Source organism: Acomys russatus, chromosome 16 (genome assembly GCF_903995435.1).
Source record: "Acomys russatus chromosome 16, mAcoRus1.1, whole genome shotgun sequence".
In the NCBI taxonomy this organism is placed as follows: Eukaryota; Metazoa; Chordata; class Mammalia; order Rodentia; family Muridae; genus Acomys; species Acomys russatus.
Window position 1 is genome coordinate 32,129,587 of NC_067152.1, and position 18,559 is coordinate 32,148,145.

The 18,559-nt window shown below is 45.1% G+C and overlaps 1 protein-coding gene across 2 annotated transcripts in view; it reads left to right on the forward strand.

Annotated features, from left to right (window-relative positions):
• The first annotated feature begins 9,974 nt into the window (after positions 1–9,974).
• Positions 9,975–18,559, forward strand: part of Map3k3 (mitogen-activated protein kinase kinase kinase 3) — a 65,504-nt gene continuing 56,919 nt past the window's right edge. For both annotated transcript variants that reach the window (XM_051158889.1, XM_051158888.1), the window contains exon 1: positions 9,975–10,110. In XM_051158889.1, the coding sequence (XP_051014846.1) occupies positions 10,107–10,110 (4 nt within the window). In that variant the 5' untranslated portion in view covers positions 9,975–10,106. The remainder of the gene's footprint in view (positions 10,111–18,559) is intronic.

The window sequence follows — 18,559 nt, forward strand, 5'->3', positions numbered from 1 at the left end:
TTCTTAAGTATCTTTTGTTATAGGAATTTTGCTTTCTCCAGAGACCAGGCAGTTCAGCTGATGCTTATATCCTCTTCCAAGATGTAGGATCTCAAAAGGAAGACACAGGGATGCACGCATGGAGCTATCCCAGGGTACCATGGCCTCTGCCCCTCATCTTTGTTCTCCTCACATGCTTTCTGTTGTTCCCTTCCTTGAGCCCTTAAGGCTTTAGTGCCATAGGAAACCCGGTGTCAGGGAAAAGGGCTGCCTCAGGCTCTCATTTGACCAAGTCCTGTGTGTTCTGATATTGATAGAAATGGACCTATCAGCACATGGGTTGCTTTCCTGAAAGACTTATTCTAACCTAGGTTTGAGAGCTTGAGGGCCTCAGAAGGCCAGGTGTAGCTCCTTTTCTAGTGATGCTGTAACAAGAACCTGGTACCCAGGGGAAGCAGGAAGAATGAAGAATGGTGGGCTGAGCCAGAGCCTGGCGTCGTGTGCCTTCCGCTCTCAACCTAAGAAAGTTTAGAAAGTCTACGGAGTGACTGCCTATGCTGTAGCATGTCAAGCATAACGGGTCTGGAATGGTTCTCAAATCCAGGTCATCTACCAATTCATAAAGTTGTTCAAGCCAGCTCTGAGCTCTGAAGGCACCTTAGATAAGTAACAGTGGAGAAGACCTAAACCTGTACAACTAACCAACCACACAGCAGAGCATCCCAATACCAGACCAAAGCTGATACACTATGCCTCATCTCAAACATGGTGGAACACAGAGATTGTCCTCTGACTTCCACACACATGTCATGGCACATGTGTACCCTCACTTACACACACAAACATACTTGCATATCATATACACCCATGTATACACATACATGCACAAAAAGATTACAATAGTTATTTTATATATAAATTATCTCACATCTAGGGATGGAGAGATCAATTTTATTTTTTTTCTTCTGATCTTCTAGGGAATTCACATATAGATGGTATTCTCTCTCTCTCTCTCAAACACACACATAAATAATAAAAAATGAAAATCAAACTCTTTAAGAAACAAAAAAGCTCTCATCAGGCAGTGGTGGCACATGTACCTTTAATCCCAGCACTTGGCAAGCAGAGACAGGCTGATTTCTGTGAGTTCGAGGCCAACCTGGTCTATGAAGTGAGTCCAGGACACCTAAATTAGGCTACCCAGAGAAACTCTTTCTTGAATAACCGGGAAAAAAAAAAACAAAAACAAAACAAAAAACCCTCAAGTTACCTCCTATCAAACAAGGGAGAATGGGTCTAATATGGCATCTTATGTTGATAAACCTTGTTTATAAAATAACCCTGTTTTAGAAATGTTGAATATAAATTAATTCGAAGAACTGTGATCATTTCTTTTTGCTGGTTTTTGTTTTTTGTTTTCAAACAGCCTTGGCTGTCATGGACTCGCTTTGTAGACCAAGCTTGCCTGGACTGTGATTATTTCTAATCTGAGAAATCTTGGCTACTCGTGTGAACAGGCCTCTTCCAACCTAGAAGAGTTTGTTATGATGGATTGTTGTGGAACCAGTTTCCTTACACCAGGCCCTGCTTGTTGAACGTACAGTGAGGCACCTTTGAGGATGGCTCTGTACTGACCCCTGGTGGTGCCTGCCCACTCCTGCTGTTAACAAGGAAATGGAGAAGTGGGCTTGAACCTTACCCGACATTTCTAGATCTAGTTGAGACCATAAAATACAAATAAAGATGGTCATAGCTATACAATGTAATTAAGAACAAGATGTCACCAGGACTGTGAAGATACATATGGTAAAGGCATTGAAGAAGGGAAAAATTCAGTTTAGTGATACATTCTGTCTGATTTTCATCATTCTAAAAGTGAATTTTTGAGCAGTGGCACCTGTGTTTTAGAGAAGAAGGCTTATTTTCCTTGTTATGTTTTCTTTTACATTTCACATAGAGATCATGAAGGGGGTTCTCAGGAATCCCAGTGTAATAATATAAGTTTGGGAATGGCCGGGCTAAAGTATGGCCCTACCTATTGCACAATAAAGCCCCAACATTCACTGCAAAAACAGTTACTGAACTGAGCTCGGTGGCATATACCTGTAATCCCAGCACTCTGTGAGTTCAAGGCCAGCCTGGTCTACAAAGCGAGTCCAGGACAGCCAGGGCTACACAGAGAAACCCTGTCTCAAACAAACAAGCCAAAACCAAGTCTCATTGTATAGCCCTAGTTATATAGAACATGCTTGAACTTCTCCCTGTCCCTGCTTTGGGCGTGCTGAGCACAGGCATGAGCCACCACACCTAGCTATGACGCACCTTTAAGCCAGAAAAATGGGACTGGAGTGACCTCCATTGTCGTACCTTTAATGATTGCCTCAGTAATACAAAGTTACTCGCTGTCTTGAAGTCACACTAGGGTTATGTTCAGGTGTCCTTCTGGTGAGGTGGAAGTATTTGTGACAAGCTCTGTCTACAGCCCAACCTTGACTAGTCTGTGTGTATGTTGGGATCAAACCTGACCAAAGGTCTTGCTAAGCAAAGACTATAGATACCACCAGGCTGTATCTCCAGCCCTGCTTTTATTATTTGAGACAGGGTACCACTAAGTTGCCCACGCTGGCCTTGAACTTGTGTTCCTACTATCTCAGCCTCCTCAGTAGATGTGATTATAAGCCTGTCCTAGCAAACTTGCTTACATTGACTCTTACTAGAAGTGCTTCTGTGGGGCTGCAGATGTAGTTCCGATGATAGCGTATTTGCCTAGCATGCATGAAGCCCCAGACATGATCCCTAGCATCATGTAAACTGGGCATGGTACAGCATGCATATAATCTTAGCACTTGGAGGCCAGAGGGAGCAAAACAGTGTCCTTGCATACAACCACTCTCCTTTGGCAAGAGGCCCTGGTGTACTCAGAGGAGCAGCGAAAGCTCTGGCTCTGATCAACCATGGAAATATTACAATGTTGTTGAGTTATGTTTTTTAAAAGTGCGTGTGTGCGTGCGTGCGTGCGTGTTGCACTGTGCGTGTCGGCCAGAAAACAGCTTTCTATGTCATCTTCAGGAACTCCATCCACCTTTGAGCTAGGATGTCTTATTTGCCCTGAGTTGACAGGTTAGACTGGCTGGTGAGCGAGCTCCAGGGTCCTCTTGTCTCAGGCTCCCCAGTGCTGAGTAAGGGTAGAAGAGCATGCCACTCCGCCTGGCTTTTTTTGTGTGGGTTCTGTCAATTAGACTCAGGTTCTTGTGCTCGCAAGGCATGCACTTACTGACTGACCTTTCTCCCCAGCCCAAATTATTTTTCTTTGAATTTTATAGCAAAGAAGACAATAGAGCTTCAAATTCCAAGAGTCTCTAACTCCTAGGTACTCTTTTAATTTTTCTGGACTCCTTGGAGATGTTCTCTGAAAAGAGGCAGCCACCTTTAATCCCAGCACGTGGGGGAGAGAGAGGCAGGCGGATTTCTGTAGGCTCACTTTTCTTTTCTTTTCTTCTTTTTTTAAAGATTTATTTATTTATTTATTTATTACATATACAGTGTTCTGTCTGCATGTGTGCCCGCACACCAGAAGAGGGCACCAGATCTCATTTTAGATGGTCATGAGCCACCATGTGGTTGCTGGGAATTGAACTCAGGACCGCTGGAAGAGCAGAAGGTGCTCTTATCCACTGAGCCATCTCTCCAGCCCCGGCTCACTTTTTTTAAACAAATATATTTTATTATGAACCGATTAACCAAGAGTACCTCACTTATAACCCAACTAACCTAAACAATAGGAAATGAAGATTAAAGAATACAATAATGAAACCGGAAGGATATCAGTTCCAAGGAACGATTCTCCTGGTGTAATCAGCAGCATTTCTGCTGGAACCTGGAGCTACCAGGACCCGGAACCTCAACTGGACCCTGGAGCCCCGAAGCCCTCCCTCGAGCTGTTCTCTAGGAGCGTCTTGAAGTGGAGAGATGAATAGCCAAAACTATCCCCAGTCTCCACAGCCCCCCACCTCTTGTTTTTGGCTCACATTTATACCTCCTCTCAGAATTTGTTCAAGGATGTTTTTCAGCTGGTTAATAACCAATCTCCCCCACATGGTGGTTCGACTTCTAAGGGGATAAACATCACCTGTTCTCTCACAAGTCTTTTTCTCATCCCCTACTTGTGATCTAAACAAAAAACATGCTTATTGCTCCTTCAGATCTCTGAGTTCAAGTCCAGCCTGGTGTACAAACTGAGTTCCAGGACAGCCAGGGCTACACAGAGAAACCCTGTCTCAGAAGAAACAAGTAAAGAAAGAGTCAGTGGGCCTGGCACAAGTGAGTGCTGTGATAAATATCACACTAGTTTTAACTTCTGTGTTCAGCCATTGAATAGGTAGCACTTTTTAAATTCTTTCTTGTATCTTTTGCTGATGAAAAAGATTGTTTTTATTTATTTTTAAATTTTATTTTATGGTATGTGTGTGTACAATGTGTGTGTGGGTGTACTGTGTGTGTGGGTGTACTGTGTATGTGGGTGCCCATAGAGACCAGAAGAGGGCATCACACTCCCCTGAAGGAGGAGTTCCAGGCAGGTGTGAGTCATGCCCAGTGTGGGTGAGGGGATCAAACTCTGGTCCTCTACAAGAGCAGCAAATACTCTTTAACTGTGAAAACACATTCCTATCCCCTCTACTTTTTTTTTTTTTAAGTTAGTTACTGGGAATGGTGGTGTTTACCTGTGATCCAAGCACTGGGAAGATTGAGGCAGGAGGATCCCCTGAAGTTGAAGCCAGCTGGGCTACAGAACAAATTCTGGCTCTGCCAGTCTTGAACAAGAATTTAACCTCTTTTACAACAAGACTCTTCCTCTGTAAAGTGGAGGTGTTGGTAGTACCTGACTTACAGGGCACTTAGATGGCTCACTGGGTGCAATGCAAAGGCAAGGGCCTGAGTCTGAATCCCCAGAGCCCATGTGAAACCCTCAGTGGTAGCACCCACCCGGAGCACACAGCAGTAAACAACAGAAAGATCCTGCCTCAGTCAAGGCAGAAGCCACGGTCATCCTTTATTCTCCCCACAAATGCATATATACCTACAAATACAAGGTAAAACACTCCTGAATTCATACACACGTTCCCCTCACCCTACATACATACACATAATTAAAAGCAATAAAAAATAAATCTTTCAAAAAAACACACTCACCCTTTGTATTTTACACACATACACACGTCATAGGATACCTTGGATCTTTTTGGTATTTGTAGAGGAAGGCTCTTTATTCTTGTTTGTGGGTGTATACTATTTTATTATATTGCTACATCATAATTTGTTTAATCATCCTCCCTATCAGTGGCTATTTGGATGCCTACTTAGAAAAGAGCTACAGTGAGTTTCCTTTACCTTTACTTACAAAGTACTCTTGGGGGCAAATTTACACCAGTGTGGCTTTATTTATTTATTTATTGTCTTATTATTATGTATACAGTGCTCTGCCTGCATGTACACCTGTAGCCCAGAAGAGGGCAACAGAGATCTCATTATAGATGGTTGTGAGCCACATGTGGTTGCAGGGAATTGAACTCAGGACCTCTGGAAGAATAGTCAGTGCGTGAGTGCACGCTCTCTCTCTTATTTTTTTGGTTTTTTGTGTTTGGCTCTCTGTGTTAGCCTTCGCTGTCCTGGGCTCACTTTGTAGTTCAGGCCAGCCTTGAACTCACAGCAATTCACCTGCCTCTGCCTCTCGAGTGCTGGGATTAAAGGCATGTGCCACCACGCCCAACATAGTCAGTGCTCTTAATCTCTGAGCCATCTCTTCAGCCCCTACCAGTGTTGCTTTAGAATGAATACTATTTTTACTTAGAAGAAAATACCAATAATTTTTAAAAAATCATGGTTGAAAGGATCTTCTATGAGATATGTATATTATTCCTTGATGACACAGTAAACTAACTGGTTCAACAGGTAATCTAAAATGTACTCTGCTTTATTTCTGGATTTTAAAAATGTTCATAAAATCATGTGATAGGTTTACTGGTATTTTTCTTTTGTAAACCAAATCTATTGATCTCTCCCCTAAGAGAAGCCATCCATTGTTTTTATTTTTCGTTCTGTGTCCTATTGGCACCATGTTCTTGAAAGAATGAGAGTGTGCAGCTAGTATATAATCTAGCTGCCAACTAGGGATAGCACTTTCTTAGGCCCTGGCACTGGAGAGAGGTGTGGCTCAGACATCCAGAGGCATGCAGTCATCATAAAACTAAGAGACAGCCTTTAGTAGGCATGGCCCAGCTAGAAAGCTTCACACAGTGATAATAGAGAGGAGAGAAAGCAACCCACAAAGGGAAGATAAAAATAAATAAATAAATAAATAAACCAGGCGCATGCCTTTAATCTCAGCACTTGGGAGGCAGAGGCAGGTGGATCACTGTGAGTTCAAGGCCAGCCTGGTCTACAAAGCAAGTCTAGGACAGCTAAGGCTACACAGAGAAGCCTTGTCTTGAAAAACCCAAAATAAATAAATAAATAAATGTGTATTTTTGGGAATTACATTCAACACACACACAAGCACGCACGCACACACTGTTATTTTGAGACAGAGTCATGCTATGCTGTATGGTCCTGAGAAGTGGACCTTGTTATATAGACTAGGGGCTGGCCTTCAACTTGAGGCAATCTTCCTGCCTTTGTCTCCTGTGTGCTAGGATTACAGGCATGTATGTACTACCACACCCAGCAGGTATTTCAAATGCATTATTAAAGGTGGTTGCCATGACAATTGGAATGACAGCTTCTTTCTTGCGCACTTATTGCCCCCAGCCCTAGTGCTAGGGGAGCAAACCCAAGGTCTTGCACACTCTAGGTGAGCCCTTTACCACTGAGCTACACCCTCCTCCTCCCCCCAGCTTCTGTTTCTCTGCTTATTTTGCAAAATGCAGTTACGTTAGAGCAGAGAAAGTCCCAGGTGCTCAGGAGCGTTATCAGAGGGCCTTAGCCCAGTGTGAGAGGTAGGGAGGGCTTCCTCAAGGAATGATGGAGAGCCAAGGAGGACTGACTTCTCTCCAGAAGGAATGAGAGTGGGAGCAGAAAGGGAGCACTTCAATACAGAGAACATAATGCACATAGGAAAAGTTGAGATGGATTTGAGGAGCTTCCGGTGTGGCTGCAGCATGGACTCTGGGTGGGGATGGTGGGGGTGGGAAATGAAAGACCGTTTGAGGGAAAGGGATTCTGGGTCCTGTGTGTACCTGATGTGTGTATGTGTACGGCATACACGCATGCTGCCTGTGGAGTTGAGGTCAGGTCCAATGCCCTGGAGCTGGGTCTACAAACATTGCTGAGCTGACCACTATGGGCGCTGGTAACTGAACCTGCATTCCCTGCAAGAGCAGCAAGCTCTCTTCACTGCTGGCCATCTCTCCAGCTCCAATTTAATTCATCTTAAAGCTATAGTGATGGGCTATAATGCTTATGACTAGGGTTTGCTTGGATCAGGCGTCTGATAGAAAGTCGCTGTGTAGCGTGAAGACCCTTTAAGTAAACTAAGAACTGGGCTAGGGTAGCTAGGGTGAAAGAGAGGCGGATGGGGACCTGGTTTAGACTGCTGGTCAGAGAAGGAGAGTTGAGAGGAAGTTTTTTGATAACCGTCTTCCTCGGGGAACCGATGATGAACAATGGAGGAATATGATGGGCTCAGTTTGGAGCTGTAGAATTTGAGGTGCCTGTGGGGTACTCAAGAGTGGTGCCTCTGGAGCTTGGAACAAAGACCTGCCTGAGCTGGAATCCTCAGCCCAGAAGGCAGCTGCAACATAGAAGTGTTTGACTTTGCTGACTGAGGGACAGACAATGGAATGGGATTCACAAAGAAGGCACCTGAAGCAAAGGTAGAAGGCAGAAGCTGAAACTCAAGTTAGTGGAGCAGTTAAGTGATTTCACATGCCTGGCATCTAGTAAATGGCTAATGTGTTTCTCTATTTTTCCTCTCCAGAAAAAAAAAAAAAAGATTATTAAGTTAAGACACTTCAGAAAATTAGGGACTTAATCAAGTGAGAGTACGAAACTTGAAAGTTTGAAGTGGGGGGGGGGGATGAGGGGTGGCGCACGCCTTTAATCCCAGCACTTAGGAGGCAGAGGCAGGCAGATCACCGAGAGTTCAAGGCCAGGACAGGCAAGGCTACACAGAGAAACCCTGTCTCAAAAAACAGAAACAAAAACAAAAAAGAAAGAAGGTTTGAAGAAAAAACGAGTTGGGCACAGTGGCACAAGCACTGAGCAGGAAGAGGCAGGTGGATCTGAGTTTCAGATCGGACTACATAGCAATTCCAGGACAGCCTAGGTTACATAGAGAGGCTCTGTCTCAAAAAACAAAAACAAACAAAAAGGAAAAAAAAAAAAGCCAGGATAAGAGAGTTAAGTAATATGGAGTTGAGGGTGGGGATGAAGACAAAGAGGATTGTCCAAGACACTACTTGAGATTTAATACTCCAGGCAAGGCCACCCCCTAAGATAAGGGTTTCTAGATGACAACTGAAAATGGCATCTGAAGAAGATTTTTCTGGAATCTGAAATATGTCACTGGAAGGGAACTCACACTAATTGTGGTAGCTGGAATCTAAAGACTGGGTGTATAAATTGTTGACACAATGGAGGTTGGTGAAGTTAATCACAATGCTCTTTTGAAATACCACACAGCCAGTACAATTGTTGTGAGACATTTAGTGGGTCAGGAAACACTTATAAAAGTGTAAGCACATCACAAAACAATATGAAGTTACTTTTTGTAAAACGTTTTATATCTAGGTAGGAAGTAGGTAAACCTTATCTCCAGGGTCGGGATTTTCTATTTTCCTGTACTTTTCAGTTTTCTTTTAAAAGAATGTCTCGATTTTGTAATTCTAAGAGCGAAAGTGGTGTCCAAAAGCAACTCTGGCAGAACTCAGAATGTGGGGACCCGCATTCCAACACTACCCTACCCTTCGGGAACGAGGAATCGGGACCTAAGGGTGTGGCCTCGGGGGGTCTGAGACCCAGGGGAATGAGAAAAGCAGCGAGACCGCCCTCCAGCCTGCGTAAGCGGCCATCTGGAGCCCTGGGCTGCCCAGGGGATCGCGCAGCACAAGTGGCCTGGAAGCGCGGAGCTAAATCTTCCCCCGCCCGTTCCGCGCCAGACGCTTCGCGCCCGCAGGGGACAGACACCTCAGGACCCGGAGGTCGCCGACGACCGACAGCCACAGGGCCAAAGATTGACGTTCTCTGACGGCCTCCGCAGAAAACGCCCGGGCCAAACCCCGGGCCAGAGAAGCCGCCTAGGGGAACAGCGCCAGCCCGCGCGCCCGCGGAGGGCTCCGCGACCGAATAAAGATGGGGGTTGTGGGCGGAGCCTCAAGTCGGAGCTGTGATTGGAGCGGCCCACACCTTCCGCAGGGGAAGCCGAGAGCTCCAGCTAGCGAAGCACCGAGGCGGGCGCTCGGCGCTCTCCCCGTGATTGGCTAGGCGCGAGAGGACGGGCGCTGTCTCGGTGATTGGCAGGCTCTAGACAGCCCTCGGAAATCGCCTTGACTTCGCCCATTGGCATCCTGTGAGAGTAGGCGGGATTGGTTCGTCGTGATTAGCTGGCGGCTGAGAGTGAGGGCGTTGGGAGAAAGCGGGAGGAGGGGGCGGGAGTATCCGACTTCCTCCCGGTAATTGGCTGGTATTGAGGGTGGGGGGTGGTGCCAAGTCCCAACGGCTGCCCGCGATTGGAGGATGCTGGCATGAGTGACAGACAGCGAGCTAGCTGCGCGCCCAGCGGTTTGTTTTTCGGAGCGTTCCTGAGGTGGAGAACAGTGGCCGGACGGAGCGACTTCTGGACTTCGGGACTGGCAGGCGGGCCGGCCGAGTGGCGCCGCCGAGGCCGGGTTGGGCCGAGCCTGGGAGCGCCGGGGATGTAGCGGGTCACCCTGCTCATGCCACAGCGCCCGGCCGCGGCCGGAGCCGGAGCCTGGGGAGGCGGCGGGGGCCCCGAGCGCAGCCAGCGCAGCCCGCGGCCCCCGCGCGGAGCCAGGCCCGCTGCCGTCCCCGCCGCCTGCTCCCCCGGCATGCAGCCCCGGCTGCGGAGGTGACACTTCTGGGCTGTAGCCGCCGCCGCCGCCGCCATCGCCACCATGGGTGAGTATCGCCACCGCCCCGGCCCGTGTGCCCGCGCCGTTTCGCGACGCCCCGCCCCGGGCTGAGGGGAGGAGGACCCTGGGCCGCCGCCTGACAGGCATGGGCAGCTCGGCGGGCCGGGGGCTGAGGACCGCGGACCGCTGGTCTCCTCGTGGAGCGGCGACCGAGGCGGCGATTCTGGCTATTAGGACTCTCCGGGGATGCCCTACTGGCCAAACCCACTCGGCGGCTCTCTTTCCGGGCATGCGGCCGGCGCATCCCGGGGAGGGGTCTGCGGGACCGAGGCCCGTGCTCTTCGGGGCCGCCCACTCCGGTCCCCAGCGAGCTGGCCCGCGAGCTGGAGGGTGGGGGAGCCCGAGCTCAGTGTGGGGCCGGGGCTGGAGCCTGGTGCAGGCCCAGCTGCTGTTGTGTCTTTTCCTTGATTTGCTTTTTTTTTTTTTTTTTTTTTTCCTGCCTGTGTCATTTCCTTCCCTTTGCTCGCACAGGCTGGCCTGTGAGTTCCCGGGGCTTTGCTCTCGATCTCCGAGCGCTCCCCTGCGCAGGGGTGGCGGCGGGGGGAGGGTATGCGGGGGATCCACTGCGAGGCGATTCGTCGCGGATCCCTGTTAGCAACACCCTGCTTGAGAAATGCGAGCTGCGCTCCTCGCAGATTACTGGAAGTTAAGAATGGTTAAGTGCTGTGGGTTTTAACTCAGACCCTGCTTTTTGGGAAAAATCCGGCTATTATTTTTTATCTTGCGCTGTCCCTGAAACTATGTAACTTTTGAAAGAGGCATTCGCTCGCTATACAAAAGAATCACTATGAAATCATTTCCTTTTTTGTCAGTATTTGTAATTCTGCTGAGAAGATGTAATCTAAGAAAAGTTTTTTAATGTCTTCCACACAATATTTGAACTGAATTATAGTTCCCATAAATTTGGTACTTTACCAAAATATTTAGACTCAACTAAGGAAAGAGTGACATTTTACGTTTACCCTGCTTCTCCAGTTGGGGCAGGTATTGTGATAGGCTTGTTCCTGGTCTCGATCAGGTTTTGCAAAATATTTATTATTATCCTAAGTCAGAAAGGGGTAAGATCTAGGAGCGTCTGCTTTGCAGAAGTATTCATCGCTTGTATGAGTGCTCCATAAGAAAATGGAATGGTAATGTTTGCTTTGCCCTATAGCAAGGTCAAGTCATTTTTGTAGGAGGTTAAGTGGGTCTTATAATAGCACATTGGCCAGATACTCGTGTGTGTGGTTGGTCTCCTTACTCTGGCTTTAAATGAATTGCTTTGTTCTTTTTCTTCTGCCCCTTGTACAGTATGGGAAGGATTTGCTCATTTTCTGGGTTTTCTGTTGTCTTTCTATACTGCATTTCAGGGTTTTTTTGTTTTGTTTTTTGTTTTTTCTACAGAGGTCTCATCTGAGAGACACAAAAGATCTTTATATTTATAATGCATATATGCCAATACATTTATGGACTGCTTATTACATAGGGCACATATTTCTTCATATAATAATGGGGAATGGAGTTCATCTGCCCTCCCCAGGCCTCCCACATTTAGCTTCTGCTAATCTCTGAATTATGTCCCTATACTGTGACTGTCTAGCAAGTTCCTCCTTGCCCTGTGGGTGAGCCTTACATTCAAGTGCTATCCTTGAGGGTGTACAGACCTCACATCTAACACTCTGATTGTGAAACCAGTGAGAGTGTCCAGATAATAAGGGTCTCATCTCATCATCTAGCATGAAAATAGATGAGAGCCTGTTTTTACATTTGAAGATGTTTTGAACAAGTGTGTGAATATGTGGAAAGGCCATGCTGGGAGGAAAAAAACTATGTGGGTAAAGTCCCACAGAAAAAAGAGTAGAGGGCTTGGTATCTTTTCGTTTGTCACTTTTTAACTCTGTGTTTTTGTTTCCAGTGCCGGGCATCACCCCCACCCCACCCCAGCCTCGTGAATGTTAGGCAAACACTTTATCATTGAGCTTCATCCCTAGCGCTCTCCCTGGAATACCTTTTCTTTCTCTCTCTTTTGTTTTTGTTTTTGTTTTTGTTTTTCCAGGCAGGATTTCTCTGTGTAGCCCTGGCTGTCCTGGACTCACTTTATAGACCAGGCTGGCCTCGAACTCACAGAGATCCACCTGCCCCTGCCTCCCAAGTGCTGGGATTAAAGGCGTGTGCCACCACTGCCTGGCCTCTTTCTCTTTAAAAAAAAAAAAAAAAAATTATTTATTTATTTTTTATTTCGTGTGCATTGGTGTTTTGCCTGCATGTATGTCTGTATGAGGGTATGAGTTACAGACAGTTTTGAGCTGCCGTGTAGGTGCTGGGAATTGAACTCAGGTCCTCTGGAGGAGCAGCTAATGTTGTAAACCACTGAGCCATGTCTCCAGCCCTTCTCCCTCTCCTCACTCCCTTCTTCTCTCTTTTCTTCTGACATAGGGTCCACCTACCCTGGAACTTGCTATATAGACTAGGTTGTCCTTGAATTTGTTGTAATCCTTCTGCCTCTGTGTCCTCACAACCTAATAAACAAACACACTCAAGCATTTAATAAAAGAGAAACAATTTCCTTAATATTTTCATTACTTAAACTCCAGGTCAGTGGCTAAAAGACTAAAACTCATTTGCATCTCTGCCCTGCAGGTATTTTTGATTTATAGTCATATTTTCCTGAGTGATTCTGTGCTCCAGACTCAAGCCTTTTTGACCACTTGACTTGTTAATGAAAACAGGTCAGACTTTATATTGTCTGTTAGCTCCAGCAAACATATAATGGAAACTACAACTTATCCTTGTAAATAATAGTAAATCTCTAGTTGTTTTTTTTTTTTTTTTTTTTTTTTGGCTTTGTTACTGTATGACTATTGAAATTGGAATTGACTTTTTTTTCTTCTTGGACATACTAGAATTTCTTCCAGTAATTATAGTAATGCTGTTAATAATTCCTGGGACTTATTTGCTAATGTTTATTTGCTCTATTTCTAAATGTAATTTGAAGTTTAGTAGGAGATATTAAAAATGGGTAAAGACTTGGGACATATTACACAAGTCTAGGAAATTGAATACAGGATTAAAGATGGTTGGTTCTGGAGTGACAACTTGGTTTTAGTCATTATAACTTAGAGAACTAGTTCTGTGTTTCTAGAGTTCCAAGGCTTTTGGAAGCACCCAAGAACAGTTTCAGTTTGGCTAGATTGAGTCACAGCTTAATAAATTGACACACCTATAGCACTAGTAGATTTCGGTTTTGTTCTTTTCTTTTTAAAATTTGTATTTATGTATGTTTATGTGAATGTCAAAGAAGAGTGTTAGGTCCACTAAAGCTGGAGTTTCAGGAGGTTGTGAGCAGCCTTACGAGGGTGGTAGGAGCTGAGCTCAGAGTTTCTGGAAGAGCAGGAAGAGCTCTTAACCACAGAGTAGTCTCTCCAGCCCCTAATGCTTGTATTTTGAGACAGTTTCAGGAGCTCAGGCCATCCATACAAGACTCATGAGTAGGATTTTGATGTTTTTATTTTTACTTTGTTTGTTTTGTTTTTGTTTCTTGAGACAGGATTTCTCTGTATAACAGCCCTGACTATATTTGACTCACTCTGTAGACCAGGATGGCCTGGAACTCACAGCAATCTCTGCCCGTACCCAGCTGTGTTTTTAAATTTTTAAATATTTTTAAAATGTGCACTGGTTGCCTGCAAGTAAGTGTACATGAGCGTGTATGTGTGCATGTATGTGTGTACCACATGTGTGCCTGGTGCCCACAGAAGCTGAAAGGGGGTACCAGATCCCATGGAACTGGAGTAACAGACAGGTGTGAGCTGCCATGTGGATGCTGAAAATTGAGCCTTGCTGGGTCCTCTGGAAGAATTGCTAGGGATCTTATGCTGAGCCATCTTTCTATCCCTGATTTTTGATATTTTAAAAAATGACAGCTGGGGGCAGGAAAGACAGCTTAGTGCATAAAAGTGCTTGCTGTACAAGCATGAGGACGTGAGTTTGAATCTCTAGCGTCCACACCAAAAGCCAGCAATGGCTTTAAGCTGTAATCCCATTGCAGGAGGAGGCAGGTGGATTTTGAGAGCTTTCTGCCTGGCTAGCCAGCCTGACTGAAGTTGTGTACTTCCAGTTCAGTGAGAGACCCCATTTTAAGGTAGAAAAGTGAAGAACATGGAAGACACCTGAGTCTTACTCTGCTGGCAACATGCATATGCAGTTACACCCCTACACAGACATACTCACGTGCAGATGCACAAACATACACACAAAACTAAGGATAAATAAAGAAAAATAAAAGGTGATAGTTCACGCTAGGCATGATGGTTCATACCTCCATTCTCTGTACTTAAGAGGTGGAAGTGGGAGGTTCAAGACCATCCTTACTGCATAGCAAAATTGGAGCCTATTTGGGCTACTTGAGACGGTGACTCAAAACCAAAACAATTGAAGTGGGATTTTAGATATTTGTAAAATGAAAATATGCATTCAACTAAACATTACCTAGGGAAATACAGAGAGTGCAAGTTTTTCCGGTTCTTTCTAAGTTTTTCACTTACTCTTTGCCCATTTACCAGGCAGCCTATGTTCAGGTGTAGTATTAAGCCTTGGGCCTGCGTTATCTTGTTCCAAGAGCTTGCAAGAGGAGAAGCTGAAGCAGGAATATGCAAACAAATTCAGACTGAATATTCTTTATCTAAAGGGCATAGGATCAGGGTGTGGGATATAGCCCATTGGTGGAGTGTCCTGCCTGACATGCGTGAGACCCTGAAGGTTTGATTCTTACTGTCAAAGTATGAGGATCAGAAATTATAAGATTTTTTGTTGTTGTTAAAATTTTTTATTATATTTAATTGTTTTATATGTGTGTGCATGTCTGCATGTATAGCACATGCATGCTTGGTACTGTCAGAGGTCAGAAGAAGGCGTCAGATCCCCTGGAACTAGAGTTACAGATGGTTGTTAGCCAACATGTGGCTGCTGGGACTTGAACCCAGGTCCTCTACAACAGCAACAGGTACTCCTAACCCCTTAGCCATCTCACAGGCCCTTCATACTTCACCCCCTTGGTTTGGGAATACTTGCCTAGACCTTACTGGTTAAGTATCCGCAGTCTGATTCACATTAAGGATGATCAACCAGTAAGTCACTGTTGATAATCTGCAAAAAGTGTGTAATTGTTTGCTAAAAGAGACCAGTTTTGTAATTTAAGGGTTGAGACACATACAACCATGCATTGTATGCATGGTTGCATGCACATATATAATATAGACTCTAGTCCTTTAAGGTAATTTCACCAAGTATTAAAATATAATGAAGAGGGGCTGACAGCTTGGTAAGGTGCTTACTTTGCATGTGTGAAAACCCAAGTTCAAATCCCTAGGACATATGTGAAAAGCCAGGTGGGGAGGCCTACCAGGGGATTCCTTATGCCTGCTAGCCAGGCAGCCCAGGTGAGTTCCAAGTTCAGTGAGAGATCTTGTCCCCCAAAATATGGTGGAGAGATATACAGGAAAATAACCTGGTAATCAACCTTGGACCTCCACAGTCACATGTACAAGACCTGCGAATGCATATACACACAGTGATGTAAAGATTCTATTGATTCTTAGGAGGAAGCAAGGTTTTGCTTTTGTAATATGTATTTAAAACTTTTGTACTGTTAGTTAATTTTGGTAGATTGTTATGTCTTCTAGTAGCCAAACAATAAATATGAATGTTTAACTTTTTAAAAGGATTTATTTATTTATTATGTATACAGTGCTCTGCCTGCATGTACACCTGCATGCCAGAAGAGGGCATCAGATCACATTATAGATGGTTGTGAGCCACCATGTGGTTGCTGGGAATTGAACTCAGGACCTTTGGAAGAGCAGTCAGTGCTCTTAACCTCTGAGCCACTCTCCAGCGCCAATATTTAACTTTTAGTAAAAATCAGATACCGTTTTTTCTTTTTTAAAATCATTATCTTTAAAACTCTAAGGAGGGGCTGACACAAGGTCTCAACCTGTAGCTCTGACTGGCTTGAAACTCACTATGTAAAGCCAGACATGGTGGCCCATGCCCTTAATCCCAGCACTTGAGGCAGAGGCAGGTGGATCACTGTGAGTTCGAGGCTGGCCTGGTCTACAAAGTTAGTCCAGGACAGCCAAGGCTACATAGAGAAACTCTGTCTCAAAAGAAAGAAAAAAAGAAAAAGAAACTTACTATGTAGACCAACCTGGCCTGAAATTCACAGAGGTCTGCCTGCTTCTGCCTCCTAGCTGGCGGGATTACAGATGTGCGTCACCACTCTTGGCTTCAGCCATTTTCTGTGTTTGGTTTTTCTAACTGGGTCTCATGTGGCCCACACTATGCTCCAACTAAACTTGCCCGTGAACTCTTGATTCTCCTGCCTCCATTTCCTGAGTGCTGAGACCAACAGGTGTGCACCACTGTGCCTGGGTGAACAGTGTTCTTAAATAATTTTTTCTGTGTGTGCGCGCACACGTATGCGCATAGGTGTACACGCACATGTGGAGGACAAAGGACAACTTCTGGGAGTCCGTTCTTCCCTTTCATTGTGGATCTGAGCATCAGGCTTGCATGGCGAGAGCTTTTACAGGCTGAGCCATCTTGCTAGTCATTACCCTTGTTCTTAAAGGAGCAAGTTTTCATGTGAATTAAAGATGGGATCTGGTTGTACATACTGAATGTCAAATGACTTTTGCTAGTCAGAGGGCCAGACCTGGGAGGACTGGAAAATGTGATAGGGTGCACAATGTGAAATTTCCAAATAATCAATAAAAATTTATGTTGGAAAAATGATTTTTGCCTGGATATTGTCAGGGTTGAGGCAGTGGAAATAAATACAATGTCATGAAGAGAAAGTAAAATCTGACTCAGGGACTCAAGCACAGACTCTCTCAAGCTGAGCAGGATGATCAGATGACCTGGCAGAACTAAGACAGAGCCTTGGCAAGATGAAGAAATAACATCATTAGTTAAGTGAAAACAAAGATTAAAATATTACTGTAGATTGGGTGTGGTGGAAAAATCCTTTAATCCCAGCATTGGGAGAAAGCAGGTAAAAATGAGTTTGAGGCAAGCCTGGTCTACAAGGCGAGTTCCAGGGCAGTCACAGCTATATAGAGAGACCTTGTTTCAAAAAAACCACTACCAACAAAATACTGCTTTGGAGATTTGTTAATGTGGAAAAAGAATGAGTGGCATAGTAAAGAGATATCTTGTAGAATGACAGTATTTATTACAAGACATGGTACTTCCTGTAACTTCTCTGAGTTAACCAAGAGAACTCATAAAAGGGAAGTACCTTAAAGACCTTTCAAACAGAAGTTCAATGTGGAAAAGTAACTTCCTACTGGAGCTAGAAAGGGTATATTGCCCTACACCATAAGTCAGAAATAAGGGAAGAAAAAGTACAAGCTACTAAGAATTACAGGTGCCTGCTTGCTGATGATTTCTTTCTTTCTTTCTTTCTTTCTTTTTTAGGTTTTTCGAGACAGGGTTTTTCTGTGTAGCCTTGGCTGTCCTGGACTTGCTTTGTAGACCAGGCTACCCTTGAACTTAGAGATCTACCTGCCTCTGCTTCCCGAGTGCTGGGATTAAAGGCGTGCGCCACCACGCCCCTCTTGCTTATGATTTCTTAGGAGCCTTTCCTTCCCTCCCCTCCACTTCATTCCCTTCCCAACTCTCTTGTGTGTGCATCAGGCACAGGCTCATGTGTGCCACAGTGTATGTGTGGAGGTCCGAGGGTAATTTGTGTAGGGGGTCATGTCTCTCCTACCACCATGTGGGTTCCAGGAATCAAACTCAGTTTGTCAGGCTTGATGGCAAAGACTGCTGAGCCCCCTTGCCAACCCGTGCTTCCCTTTTAAAGCCTGAACTCTGAACCCTTTCTAGATTACTAACTTTCTTTATAAATAAGTAAATGGGGCAGTGGTGGCCCAGGCCTTTAATCCCAGCACTTGGGAGGCAGAGACAGAAGGATCTCCATGAGTTTGAGGCCAGCCTGGTCTACAGAGCAGGTTCCAGGACAGCCAGGGCGATTACACAGAGAAACCCTGTCTTGAAAAACAAAAAACATAACAAAAACCCATGGTGGATAAGTAAGCAACTATTTGTTTTGTGTGTGCGTTTTTTTATGGGAGGCAGGGCATAAGTGTGGAGGTTTAAAGAATGCTTCTGGCAGTTGGTTCTCACCTTGGCTCCTAGAGATGCAACTCAAGTGGCCAGGGTTAGCAGCAAGTGCCGTCACCCAGGGAGCCATCTCCACACCCATGTTTGTTTGTTTGTTTGTAACAGATTCTCATTTATTCATAGCTGGCCTGGATGTCATGGATAAGAATAAACTTGAACTCTTGCTTCTACCTCTCAGTTGCTAGGATTGCAGGCATGCCATGACAAATGGCCCTCCTTTCTTAATTACTAGTAGTTTTGTTTTGTTTCTCAATACAGAGTTTCTCTGTTAG